General features: G+C 39.9%; 1 protein-coding gene across 1 annotated transcript; it reads right to left on the reverse strand.

Moving 5' to 3' along the window:
- Positions 1-4,108: 4,108 nt before the first annotated feature.
- Positions 4,109-6,662, reverse strand: LOC133830431 (two-component response regulator ARR5). Its single transcript, XM_062260407.1, has 5 exons — positions 6,152-6,662; positions 5,945-6,021; positions 5,635-5,712; positions 5,300-5,370; positions 4,109-4,655 (listed from the first exon to the last, which is right to left on the reverse strand). The coding sequence occupies exons 1-5, from the start codon at positions 6,309-6,311 to the stop codon at positions 4,349-4,351; spliced, it is 693 nt and encodes a 230-aa protein (XP_062116391.1). The 5' UTR covers positions 6,312-6,662; the 3' UTR covers positions 4,109-4,348.
- Positions 6,663-15,302: the final 8,640 nt, after the last annotated feature.

Genomic DNA, 15,302 nt, shown 5'->3' on the forward strand with positions numbered 1-15,302 from the left:
AGGTCTCGAGAGCGTGGGAATTTTCCTGGGATTGGGTTTTGGAACTTGAACTCATTGAAACACCGTTTATGGTTGTGACTAGGTTAACGCTAGGGGCTTGGAAACAGGATCGTGCTTGTGGCTTGTTTATTGGTAACCTATGCTTAGACCAAAGGGAAGAAAACTGCACCCAGTATGTGATGCATGAGATACATGTGATTAGGGCATGACATGAATATTGAATATGAAATTGATCAGAGCTTGAGTCTCTGTAAATGTGCATGATCATAATTATGCTAGTGATTGTTAAGTAAGCATGTTGAATGCCCTACATTTGGATATTTGGCATATGATATATGCCTGGTTGCATTGCTTACTTATGTATGGCACTGACCCATGAGTCAGAAATTGGCACGAGTCGTATGGTATTGGCTTAAGAGTCAAGAACAGCATTGATATGTTTAACACAAGCCGAAACGATTAGATCTAATCAACATAAGCATTGAATGAATCATCATGAGCATTAATTCTTGACCAACCTTAAGTTCGATGAAAACTAAAAGCGCTTGTCTAGTCTAAAGGCTAGTTACCTAGATCCAGGGCCAAAAAGGCCCAGGTGACTGCAACGTCACATGGCTATGGGTGCTGAGCCCAATTTCGTGACTCACTCATTAGCCACTTATCTGATTATGGTGCAAAGCCCAAAGTGTGACTCTTTAGTCACCTATCTGATTAAGGTGCGGAGCCCAAAGTGTGACTCACTCATTTGATTAGGGCTATAAGCCCCAGCATGACTACCGGAATCTCAAAGTGTTAATCACTCGTCTAATTTGGGCTACAAGCCCCAGTTTGATTATCAAAATCATAAAGTGTTATTCACTCATCTGATTAGGGTGCAGAGCCCAAGTGCGTGACTTAATTGTCACTTATTTGAGTCACTTAATTTAGATGGACACATTAGCCATCTATTCTCACTATGACTTGATAGTCATCTATACAAAGGGCAGGGCCCATAAGTCATCTACACAAAGGGCAGGGCCCATAAGTCAGCTATACAAAGGGCAAGGCCCACAATCATTATGTAGACTTATTTGCATGCATGAATAGGGATATTATTGCTAGGCATGCCTATTATGATTTAGTAACATGTTATTACTGTTCATGAGCATATTGAGTTTTCTTGCTGAGCTTCGGCTCACGAGTGCTATGTGGTGCAGGTAAAGGCAAAAGAAAGTTGGACCATCCTTGAGTTGGAGAGCTTAGGTGACGATGTGTACATATGCGGCTGCTCAATCGCCACGGCCGAGGGTTTGAAGAGGAACTAGGGTTAAACCCTATTTTGATGCTTAGGTCAGCTGGTTGTAAATATTTTATTGTAATTAACTTTTAAATTATATTTTGGGATCCCAATGTATATAGTAAATGTTTTAGTGAAACGTTGTGTCTTAACCAAAAATTTTAACCCTAAATCGTTAATTACATTTAGTTACACGATTATGACCAAATGACTTGGTTAGCAAGTTTAGCACTGTTTAAAATGCACACTGTAACAGTCCCTGGGTAGTAGGGCTTTACAAAATCTGTCTATGGACTCAAGCAAGCAAGTTTCATCAGGTAATTATCTCGTTCAGTTTTGAGATGAATGTTGTTGATGATTGTGTATATCACAAGTTTAGTGGGAATAAGTATATATTCCTTGTTCTATATGTCGATGACATATTGCTTGCCACAAATGTTATAGGCTTATTGCACGAAACCAAGAGATTTTTATCTAATCATTTTGAGATGAAAGATCTTGGGGATGCCTCTTTTGTATTAGGAATTCAGATACATCAAGACCGTTCTCGAGGTATTTTCGGATTATCACAAAAGGGCTATATCGATAAAGTGCTCAAAAGATTTGGCATGCAAGATTGTAGACCAAGAGATACCCCTGTTGCTAAAAGGAGATAAATTCAGTCTTAGTCAGTGTCCTAAAAGTAACCTTGAAATTCAAGAAATGCAAAAGATTCCCTATGCATCAGCTATTGGGAGTCTAATGTATGCTCAAGTATGTATGCGTGCAGATATTGCGTATATTGTTGGCATGTTAGGCAGATATTTGAGCAACCCTGGTATGGACCATTGGATAGCAGCCAAGAGGGTTATGAGATATCTCTAGAGGACAAAAGATTATACACTCACATATAGGAAATCAGATCATTTTGAGGTAGTAGGGTATTCTGATTCCGATTTCGCTGGGTGCCAAGATAGCAGAAAATCTACATCATACTATATTTATTTGTCAGCTGGAGAAGTTATATCCTGGAAAAGTGTCAAACAAATACTCGTAGCTTCTTCCACTAATGAGCAGAATTTGTAGCATGCTATGAGGCATCAAATCATGGAATATGGCTGCGTAACTTTGTCATTGGGCTGCGCATTTTGGAGAATGTAGAAAGACCACTCAAGTTATTTTGTGACAATAAGTCAGCAGTGTTGTATTCCAACAATAAGAGGAGCTCATCCAAGTCAAAGCATATTGACACAAAGTTCCTAGTTGTGAAAGAAAGAGTGCAGAGTGGACAGATATCCATAGAACACATTGGGACAAACTCCATGATAGTCGATCCTCTCACAAAGGGATTACCACCCAAAATCTTTCATGAGCACACTGCTCATATGGGTGTTGTACTGGTTGAGGATATCATGATTTAGTGGGAGTTTGTATATTTTATTTGCTTTATTATATTTGTTTCAGAGATTTATGTATTCAGTTATTATCTGATCAAAAATGAAGTATTCAGTTTATTCACTCTGTTTTTTGTCATGTTTAATTCTGACCTCACTAAAGTTTAAGTAGGATCTGTTGGGAATAGGCATGTTTGGTTCACATTGCATGTAATTTCCATGCTACGCATCCATGATTGATTTATGTCATTTGACTGTATTTGTATGTGTGACCATTGATGGGTTTAGTCATGATTGATATGATAAAGACCGTTTTGATCCTATATGGATATGGTTGATGGACAACATTGTTAAAGAATACATTTATATGGTAGCAAATTTTGAGCTCATAAGGTTATACATTCATAAGGAAACATATGTTGCCCAAGTGGGAGATTGTTGGATTAAAATCCTATTATGGGCATATATGTATTAATGTATGATGCTATTATAAAGTTTGATACAAAATAAAGTGACAAATTATGTTATGAGTACATAGGGCATTAAAATGTCATGGAAATAATGTGTAGATATCATAATTTGTATTTATAATTTGATGAGGGGCCAAATTATAAATACCCAAAATTGATTTAATAATCAGTTTTTTAATAAATAGGTAATGGTCCCCAAGAAACACATTATTTCGTATTCTCTCATTCTCCATCACAGAGAAATACACAGAGAAATTGATTTCTTGGAATATCAAAACCTATGGTACTATCTCCACCAATAGCTTCAAGTTAGTGCTTCCGCTCTTGTGTTATTCTTCTTTAATTTAGCAAATGTTATATAGAAACATGTTTTAAGGTTTATCATTTATGCACTTTTAGTAACATGATTAACATATGGGATATTAATTGATTTCTTGGAAGATCAAAACATATGGTACAATCTCCACCAATGGCTTTAAATTAGTGATTCCGCTCTTGTATTATTCTTCTTTAATTTAGCAAAGGTTATATAGAAACATGTTTTAAGATTTATCATTTATGCATTTTTAGTAATATGATTAGCATCTGGGATATTATGTTAAATACTAATATTTATGTGTAATTTTATAATCCTAAAAATCCTTAGATATAACAGTCCATAATTTTAGCCCCGAAGATGGAGTCAAAGAAAGCTTCTTGGGGATGGTTGGCAGGACTCATAAAAAAAATCATTATAAGTTAGGTCAACTCAGCCAAGTTGGTCAACTAAGTTGGATTAAAAGATGTCTTCGTTAAACGAGGCTCGAATCAGCCATATCTTTTCATATCTATTCTCTTAGCCAACAATATATATTAATTTTGACCATTCTAAATGAAACTTCTTGACTATAAAATACTTGTTTGTTTAATAGTTGAATTGCGACACAACTAATTTGATATCATTTTTTATATACTAAGTTTACTATTATTATAATTTTGACAAGACCGAGTGAGAATATTATTACTTTATAAGCAAAATTTTAAGGAAAACTTAAAAGGAATCGGTCTACATTAGCAAAACGTAGTAATCAAAATAGTCAACAATCCATCTTTTCATACAAGGTTTGGCTTCTCTTCTGTATATATATTTTCTATTTCCTATGAAATTTCATGTCAGCATTTACATGGTCGGTTAACATTACACAACAAAAACAATTTCTCAACTCAAACATACTATGGCCTAATATTCATTAGAGTGAAGCAGCAGTCTGCAATCTAGGCCTCTTTGGTGAGCACTGGAGCAAAGATGGCGAAGAAGACAGTTGTTCGTCAGTTGGTAGATTACATGAATCCAGTGAGGATTTCGGCGAAAATGGTGGCGACAATGATTGTGACGACGAAGGGCTGCTGCTGTCATCTTCAAGCTTTCTCTTGTTCACTCTTTGACCATATCCATTCTCTTTTCCATCCCCTTTCATTACAAAACTAGTCAAGCGTTTCACATCAGAGAGTTTTACTGGCTTCACTATAAACTCTTCAGCTCCTTCCTCTAAACATCTGTTAAAATTAAACAGAGGATAAATAAAATTAGATGCAAGCTTTTCAAAGCTTAAACATATGAATGGTTATCTGATATAGTCAAAGCATAGAAAGTCAACAAAGTCATTCTCTAACCCCTTGAATAAAAACAAAAATAGTTTTAATAATAGAAATAGCTACATGTGAGAATTCAGTTATACAATAATAATAGCAACTGATAATGCAGGTCAATTATAGAAGAGATAAGGAATATATTCATTTAGATATTAGAATGAGATATCATATATCAGCTGTGGATCTTGTTCTCTAAGGTTATGCACAACATGTGACATGTGAGTATGTGATCACTAAATCCAAAGAGATCTACTTGATTAATAATACTTTAGCATATTATATTGTCTGGTACTGTTTTGAGGTGGATATGTTCATATTTTACAACCAATGAGACATCAAAGAAAACTGTATCTTATCAAGAATTTGGTGCAACTTAGGTAAGCTCTATCCACGTGCATATCTAGATATCAGAACTTACAAAATATGATAACAATAGCAAATCAAATTTTTAATTGTTTGAATCAATGAAATTTCATTCTTGGCTTGGGGTGGATCAAGTTTCAACAACACAAGGTATTATAGAAAAAGATTAGCCCAAGAAGGTATACCTATCAATACGAGTCATGATGTTCTCTGAAGACATTATCACTACTGGAACCTCTCTGAAAGCAGATGATTCCTGTACAATCATTAAGCAAATAATTAATAAATCGCTTATAGCTATCTTTAGCCAGAATGATAATACTTTCCATAATCTATGTGTATTTGGGTGCTGAGAAAGTGCCTGACACCATTGAAATTCAAATGGTTGATCTGATTTTCAATTACACTAAAGACCTGAACTCCATGTTTACTTTCATCATCTATTACCTTAAAAACAGAGAACTTTCATCATCAATTAACTTATAAGATCTGTAATAATTTGGGTGGAAGGGAAACAAACCTTGATCTTTTTAAGAAGCTCATATCCTGTCATCCCTGGCATTGAGTAGTCTGTCATTATCAGATTCACCTTAAGAGCCTGTAATCACCACCACCAAAGAACAAATCAGACCACAAAATACAACCACCAAAAGGAAAATAAAGGATCACATATTCCCATTTGCTTGCTGAGGATAAAGCATAAAAAATTCCCTTAAAGTTTTTGGAAAACAATCAACCGGATAGTGAAATTTTTTTTCTTTCATTTTCACAGCAACTAAACTGAATCAATGTGATGATTTAATAAGCCACAGGTCGATAGTATTACTTACATCAAACCCAACTGAGCTCTTCTCACCATCCAATCCCAGATATTGTAGAGCTCTTGTACCACTTTCCACAGCAGTCACTACAAAAATTCAAAACCATTCAGCTTCAGCATTTTTTTTTGGGGGGGGGGGGGGGGGGGGGGTGTATAATCAAAACCTAAATATTATTATTTTCACTGAAAAGTCACAAGATCATCGATAATATCTCACCTTTACAGGATGAGATCTTAAGCAATCGCTCAATGACTTTACGGTCCACAAGGCTATCATCAACAGCAAGAACATGAAGCTCCCCTGAGCCAGACCCATCCGAAATCTTAACACTTTCCGCCAAACTGCGCCTGAGAATCTCACTAGCTACCGCTGCCATTGAAATCCCCCCACCGAGCCCTTTAGCCTCTAAACTCAAAAGGGTGTTCCTACAATGAGAAGAAAAGAAAACCCCCGTTGCCAAAAAAGCTCAAACCTACTCCAAAGTCAGAAATGGTGAAATGGGTTAATTCTCAAGTCTCTGAGCGAAATGGAGTGTGGATAGAGAGAGAGAGTTTATTATAAGGGTGTTCTTTTCCTTTTCCCTTGAAATCTTTTTTTGGGTATGAAATTGTGATGGGTGAAAGCTTTTGCATTTAAAGCAAAAGTCTAAAGCTGAGATTCCGAGGATCCAATATATCTGAGAGATTTTCTTTCTGTTTGCAAATCTTGCAGAGAGGATTATCCCTTCCACTTGTCTCTTGTCCTGTCAAACAATTTTTCAATATTTATTTATTATTTTAGTATTATTAGTCATAGTCAGAGAAGACAAATCGTATAACGTTTGCTTTTGTGGGGTTACCATTGCTGGTTTTTCTCTCTCCCATCCATGGATTTGATTTCAAATACGAAAAAAGAAACATTTATTATTGACTTGGAGTGAGGTGCAACTATTTAAAAAAAATAAGAAAAAAAAATCTTTTGGAATCTCAATCTCACAAGGTCTTTTCTTCTTTTCAATCAAACCAATATTTTTAAAGTTGGATAAATTGTTGTCAAGATCTGTGGCAGCTCTTTTGAACTTTGATTCTCCAATGGAAAATATATCGGTAAAAAAGATCGTTGTGTCAAAGTTTATAAATATTCCTTTTTGCTAAGAAAGGAAAATTTAATGATAATTTTAAGAGCAAAAGGTTCTATTTAAAAAATAGGTTTGAAATATTTTACATAGAAAATTAAAGGCTATCAATATTTTGTTAGGGCATTGTTTGAAAAGAAAATATGTTTTCTAATCTTTTGATACAAAACATGATATAATCAACTTTGTATTTTTTTTATTATTGTGTTTCGTATCAAAAGATTAATTACGTATGATCAAAATATACAAACTGAATTATATTGGGACATAATCTATCTATTATATATATATATATATATATATATATATGAGTACGATTACTTTAATATTAACCATTATATTAAAATTAATGATGTATATATATAGTTGTCGATTAATATTTTCAAAAATAAATTTTGATTTTTTTAAATTTTTGGAGAGACTATATGATTACATAGCGGCCACATATTTATTAAATTAAATAATTAAAAAATCTTATTTAAGCATTATATATAAAAATTCGAAATTAATGTAGAAAAAAAATATTTACTTATTGGTAATTTACTATACCAAGTTACTATGTTGACACATCATCATAATTGTTAGTACCCATCTATAGGTAGTAACCATTGAGAAGTCTTCCATCTATGTGTATATATCTATATATTTATATTTATATAAAAGAGAATTTAGCACCATATATTCTCTCCAAATCACTTTATTTATTTTCTCCTTTAATCTAATTTTTTTATTCATTTTATAGATTATAATATTAATAATAATAATTAATTATAATTTTACTTCTTAACTACTTGATCGTTATAAAATACTAAAAAAAATAAAATGAATTCAAAATTTACAAGATATTTTTTAATTCAAAAATAAAATGTAAGTAGTTATATATTTTTTAATTTTAAATAAGATATTTACAAGATATTATTATTTGGGGCACTCTTAATGGTTACTACTTATGTGGATGGTTACTTTAATATTAACTATTGGATTAAGATCAATGGTCTATATTGTGATTGTTAATTAATATTTCTAAAAATAAATTTCAATTTTTTCAAACTTTTGGAAGAGTTATCTGATGACATGGTGATCACATATTTACTAATTAAATAATGAAAAAAAATCTTATTTAATATTCATTCTTCATTCCTTCCTCATTCTTGATTCATTACTTTTATCGATTTCATTAGAAGAAAAAAAATCATTTTGAAATCTATACATATTATATAAATGTGAGCTTCAAGGAGATGATGTGACAGTCTAAAATTGCTCTAAAACATTCTATCTATTTTCTCCTTTAATTTAATTTTGTATACATTTTATATATTATAATAATATAGTAATTTAAAAAAAATGTAAGTAGTTACATATTTTTTAATTTTAAATAAGATATTATTATTTGGGGTACTCTTAATGGTTACTACCTATGGATGATTACTTTAATATTAACTATTGGATTAAGATCAATGGTCCATATTATGATTGTTAATTAATATTTTTAAAAATAAATTTTAACTTTTCAAACTTTTGGAAAGGCTACCTGATAACATGGTGATCACATATTTATTAATTAAAGAATAAAAAAAATCTTATTTAATATTCCTTCTTCATTCTTGATTCATTACTTTTATCGATTCCATGAGAAAAAAAAATCATTTTGGAATTAATAGGAATAATTAATGTGACCATTATCTTTCTAACTAATATTTATTGCCTAATTAATTTTAAAAAAATTGAAATTATTGATTTTATATATTTTATTTATTTATTTTCATCATCATTATAATTGTTGAAGCGGTTCTTCGCCAACAGGTAATTAAGAAAATAAGAGAATGAGATTAGTGCTAAGTAATGAACCGAAACAGATGAATGATCTTAAAATGAACTGATGATACGAATACTTTTTTAGGTAGTTCAAAGGTTAAAATCATTCTACCGTACCAGCCAATATTATTGCTATATTTCTGGTATTCTTTACAGGGTATTTCTTTACACAATCGAATCCAACCCCTTACAACTCCCAGGGTCTCCATATTTATAGGAAAGAACACCTGGGGGTTGGCAAAGGGGGGTCATCCCGTGACCTTCTTACCCATCATGTCACTTCTGTGACATTCATGAATAATTCCTAAAACATGACAAATGAAGTGTGGTCTAATCAATAGGTAAGGGGGATAATGGGCCGCACGGCCCAACCCAGTCGTGGGTGCCTGAACACGCACGTTTATGCTGCGTGTCCGAGAATTCAGGGATATATCAAACACGTGATGTCTGATATATGCACGTTTACATTGCGTGGTTGACTTTATAAAGGATCACAGCTTCCAACTCAGGCCCGTGACTCGAGCTGGATGCCTTCTTAACCCGCGGTCTTCATACCTCTGACTCGGCTCCTTAGTAATCTTAATAAACTTTTGGCTACCTCAAGCTAAAGAGGTAGGACATGATAATAGCAGCTCCGGCCACGTGGCATCCACGTGGCTGATATAACTATGCCATATCTCAACTCGCTAATAGCCCGTGGAAAATTAGGGCGTACATTTGCCCCCCAAGCCCCTACTCATGGCACGCGACGCCACCTGGGGCCACAGTGGGGGCTTTTAGGCTTCCTTGTGGACTCTTCACATTCCGCCCATTACGCAGGCGCCAAATACGTGGAGCATTGTGGTTGGTGACGGTACGTCTTCCGAGAACCGCATTAAATGGCCTAGCCTATACTCAGCCGTCGTTTCGCCTTTCGAGTAGACACTACAAGAAATATAAGCTTCTACTTCGTTTTTTACACAAACAATAATTAAAAACGAAGTAAAAGCTTCTAAATAGATTTTTACTTCACTTGTGGGAATGAGTACGCTTAAAAAAAATTAGTTATTACTTCGCTTTTATAAAAAAACGAAGTAAAAATCATGAAAAACTTTTCACTTCGGTTTTTATGAAAAAACCGAAATAAAAAACTATATACCGCGAAAGGTTTTCCACTTCGGTTTTTATGAAAAAACCGCAGTAAAAAAACATTATGTAACAAACAAGAGTCTTTCTTTTTTTGAGACCCTTTTACTTCGGTTGTTGTATATAAACCGAAGTAAAAACTAAATTGCTGAATATTTAGTTGAGCAAAAGGCCCAGCCCATTTATTTATCTCCCCAAGTTGTATATATAATCAAATTAATTAAGAAACCCTACAGTAGTTGTACGCCCTGATTTTCCCACGGGCTGATTAGCAGGCCGAGCTTCGGACCAATCATGGTTAGTCCATAAACATCCCCCAGACCGGAGCTCCTGTCTTGAAGTCGTACCCCCCTTAGCTCGAGGAATCCTCAAGGACTCGCCAAGACTGGAGCAAGGAATCGAAAGGCCGAAGGTCGGGTCAAATGCGCAGCTCGTGGTACGAGCTAGATATGGAGGCTATGACCCCTTGTAAAGTCAACACACGCAAGATAAACGTGCGTATATCTGACATCACGTGTCTGATATCTCCCTGACTTCTCGGACACGCAGCAGGAACGTGCGTGTTCAGACACCCACGGCTGGGTTGGGCCGTGCGGCCCATTATCTCCTTACCTATCGATTTGACCACACTTATGTGTCAGGTTTAGGAATTAATCATGAATGTCACAGAGTTGATATGACAAATAAGAAGGTCACGGGATGACCTCCTTACCAACTTCCAGGTGCCTTCTCCTATAAATATGGAGACCCTGGGAGTTGATAAGGGTTGGAAAAAATAGTCCCTGGAAAGATATATACTTTGTAACCAAATATCCAGAAGATATCAATAATATTGACTAGTGGAGTATAAGGATTTTAACCTTTGAACCACTTAAAAACCATGTCGTGAGTCACCTATTTCATTCTCTAAGATCTTATATCTGTTACGGTTCTACGTTTGGCACTAATCCATTTCTCTCCTTCTCTTAATTACCTGTTGCCGAAGAACCGCATCAACAGTTTGGTGCTTTCGTTGAGAGCAAGTTCGATTAGTGCTGCTGCAAACATCCAACTATGGTGACTACTCGATCCAGGCATGGCAACAAGACAGAACAACATGATGGGCAGGAGGCTCATCATACCGCCATCCCTGATGAACAAATTCCTGAAGTCCAGCAGCAGCCAGGAAAGCAGCCGGCGGGCCAAGACGATACTGGTAGTTCGGCGCCCCGGCCACCTAATCCGAACCCGTGTTATTATACTGCGGTGGAGATGGAGAACGCTCAGCTGAGGAGCCAGTTAGCAACAGCTAGTCAGCAAATCCAGGATATCCTGGCCCGACTACCCCCTCTCACAACCAACGTTAACGTTGGAGAGAGGCAAGGTGAGGCTCCTAAGTCTCGCCGGGGTAATCGGTCCAGGCAAAGCCGTTCGGATAGACTTCCAGCAGCCAACTCCACCCCTTCATCGCACCATCGAGAGGCAAACTTCGGGGAAATGCCTGGGACCGGACAACAGCCATACAGCCGTTCGGTTAGGACGTCAACTCCTAGCTCTCAACCATCCTTGAGGACGCCCAGGAGAGCTCGAGGAAATTCCCGAAGGAGATCCGGGGAGGGCCCACGACATCAGCCCATCCCCGAAGACCGTCCTGCGCCTCGTCCAGATCGCCCGGAGCGGGACCAGCAAGTTGGCAGGGCCGAAAGGCCCCCACCGAATTTGATCCGTCCAGACGGAACTAAGATCGCCTCCCCCGTCAGGCATCCTCCTTCTCCGATCAGATATCAGTCTCCTCCTTGGCCCTTCCGAGACATCCCCGCCTATGGGGGTAGTAGGAGAGACCTGCCATCAACTGGACCTTCCCAGCGTAGCAGGGCGCCAGGGGAAAGCTCAAGTCGTCACCGCCAAAGGCAGACTCCTAGCCTATCCAGCAGGAGCCATTGTACCGGCAGTCGCCAGAGTGATCTCTCTGGAGGAGACCTGCGTCAGCGATTAAGTTCGGCACAAAGTCACCAGACCTCCCAGGGAGGCGACCTTCGGGATCACCTCAACTCTCACAGAGAGGATCGAGCTAGAGATGGTAGTCAAGCTCGCTCGGGGGGGGGGGGGGGGGCAGTCCGAAGTACGTAACGGAGGGAATGTCCCAAATAACCTATCTCAAGATAGGAGGGGCAATAACCCACCTAATATGTACAATGGATCCGGGGCTGCCGAGCAGCCCCGGAATAACCAAGGATCTCAGGACCAAACCCTCGAGCGCCTGACTCAGATGGAAGAACTAATGAGGAAGCTCCTATCAGAAAAGGAAAAAGACGAATATGATTCGGGAGACGAGATGGAACTCTTCGCCCCCAACATAGCAGCGACGGCATACCCATCTGGTTTCCGTATGCCTCACTTGTCAAAGTTCAACGGGGACGGAGACCCGTCGGACCATTTAGGGATGTTCAACACCCTAATGATGGCCCATAGCATTGGCCCGGAGCTGCGATGCTTAATCTTCCCTTCCACACTGACCGGACCTGCCAGGCAGTGGTTCAAGCAGAGTAAAAGACAGTCAATCAGCTCCTGGAAGACTTTCTCAGCTGACTTCAAAAGGGCGTTCCGCGCCTCCCAGGCCGCCCGAGTCCAGGCCGACTCCCTAATTAACGTGAGACAGCAGCCCGGTGAGACGCTGAAAGCCTACTTGAGCAGATTCGCGAATGTCGCTGCTCGAGCCAGGGACGCAGACGATAGCTCCAAGCTCATGGCCATGAGAACCGGAATCCTTGTCGGAGGAGACCTGTGGAAGGATATACAGAGGAAGGGAGTCAGCTCGGTTAACGAATTCCTTAACAGAGCCCAAGAATGGATAAACTTGGAAGAAGCAGAAGCCTCAGCCGCAGGAACCAACCAGGTTCCCGAGCAGCCCGCTGGAGTAGGGACGGAGGTCGTGGCAGCGACCCCAGACGTCATACAGAACAACCAGCTCGGAGGAGGCAAAAGAAAGGGAAATGGCGAAAACAATCAGCACGGCCAAAAGAAGAATAAGTCTGTAGACAAGTTTAAGCCCATGTTCGCGACATATACCGAACTCACCCAGTCCAGGGAAAGTATCTTCCTGGCCAACTCTACTCGGGTCCCCTGGAAGAGGCCGGAGCCATTGAAACACCACAAGGGAAAGAGAGACACTTCCAAATTCTGCCGTTTCATAACGACGTCGGCCACAATACCGACGATTGCAGGCATCTCAAAGATGAGATAGAGACTCTCATCCGAGCAGGCCCCTTGGCTCAATACTCACGGAACAGGGTCCCAGCGAGTCGGCCTGCTCCAGAAGCCCCAGCCAGTCAGCCCGGGTCTCGGATAGATCAGGACGTCCCTCCTCCCGTGGTCGGAGGAGAGATATCCACCATCTCTGGAGGTCCGCACATGGCTGGCACGAGCAGAGGCGCCCAGAAGAGATACGTGAATGAACTAAAGGACTCACAACGGAGTGGAGTTCGTCCCGGAGCAGCGTCAGTCAAAACAACAGCGATTAGAGAAGCAGCCGATCACTTTTACGGAGGAAGACGCATGCCATGTCCAATTCCCCCATAATGATCCCTTGGTTGTAGCAGTCCAGCTCGCCAACCGGAAAGTAAGGAGAGTGTTGGTAGACAACGGAAGCTTAGTGAACCTCCTATTCCGATCCACCTTAGAAAAGATGGGTTTGACTGTTGCCGAGCTAAAGGCGACCTCCATGATGCTGTATGGTTTTTCGGGAGAAGGATCGGCAGCGATAGGGACGATCGAGCTGGTGATCACCCTAGGAGAAGAGTCTCGGACAGTCTCCAAACTACTCGAGTTCGTGGTCATTGACTGCTCCGCTGCCTACAACGCCATTTTGGGCCGACCTACACTCATAGCTTTCGAGGCTATCACTTCCATTCGACACCTCGCCATGAAGTTCCCCACCTCGACGGGAATCTGCACGATCAAGGGCGATCAGCTCGCTGCCAGGGAATGCTACAGCATTTCCATGAAGGGAAAGTCCAAACCCGGGCAGCTGGCTATGGCCATTCAGAGTGAAGAGGAATCCCAGGGACCCTTGGCGGACCCTGAGATTGAAAAACCTCAGAGTGCCGAGGAGGAAAAAGTCGTCTTAAGTGAGGATATCGACCCCTGAATAGGCGAAGACAGATCCGAGCTCCAGGCCATTGAGGAGCTTGAAGAAGTAAACATTGATAAACAAAATCCATCACGGACGGTCAAGCTCGAAAAAAACCTCTGTAGCAAGAGAAAGGCGGAGCTGACTACGTTTCTGCAGAATAACTTGGACGTATTTGCATGGTCGCACGAGGACATGGTAGGGACCAGCCCGAGCGTCATCATGCACACGCTCCACCTGGATAAAAGCATTCCGACCAAGTCTCAAAAGCAAAGACTTCTAGGAACAACCCGAGCTGAAGCCCTTGAAGAAGTGGCCCGGCTCAAAAAATGTGGCTTTATCCGTGAAGCCAAATTTCCAATTTGGGTTGCCAACCCCGTGCTAGTTCCAAAGCCCAACGGGAAATGGCGGACCTGCATTGACTTCTCCGACCTGAATAAAGCCTGCCCCAAGGATTGTTTTCCATTACCAAGGATCGATCAGCTGGTGGATGCCACGGCGGGGCACGAGCTCATGTCCTTTATGGACGCGTACTCAGGCTACAATCAGATCGCGATGAATCCGGCGGACCAGGAACACACCAGCTTCATGACCCCGACTAATGTCTATTGCTACAAGGTCATGCCGTTTGGTCTGAAGAACGCCGGAGCTACCTACCAAAGGCTAGTAAACAGAATGTTCGCGGACCAGATCGGAAAAAACATGGAAGTGTATGTTGATGACATGCTTGTCAAGTCAAAGACTGCCGACAACCATGTTTCCGACCTGGAAGAATGTTTTAAAATACTACGAGAATATGGCATGAGGCTCAATCCCCAGAAATGCACTTTTGGTGTCGCATCCGGGAAATTCCTGGGGTTCATAGTCAATACCCGAGGAATCGAAGCAAACCCCGACAAGATCAGGTCATTGCTCGAACTTCCTCCCCCCAGGTCGCGGAAAGATGTCCAAGGCCTCACAGGAAGAGTGGCAGCACTCAACCGGTTCATTTCCAAGTCAACCGATAAGTGTTTGCCCTTCTACAACCTGCTCCGAGGAAACAAGAAGTTTGAATGGACAGTAGAATGCGAAAGCGCATTCCTCGACCTGAAGGCACATCTGGCTGAACCGCCCGTGCTATCCAAGCCCAAGGCAGGAGAGCCTCTTTTCCTCTACCTGGCTGTCACTAAGGACGCGGCTAGCGCCGTACTAGTACGAGAAGAGGA

The sequence above is a fragment of the Humulus lupulus genome, chromosome 4 (genome assembly GCF_963169125.1).
Source record: "Humulus lupulus chromosome 4, drHumLupu1.1, whole genome shotgun sequence".
NCBI lineage: Eukaryota > Viridiplantae > Streptophyta > Magnoliopsida > Rosales > Cannabaceae > Humulus > Humulus lupulus.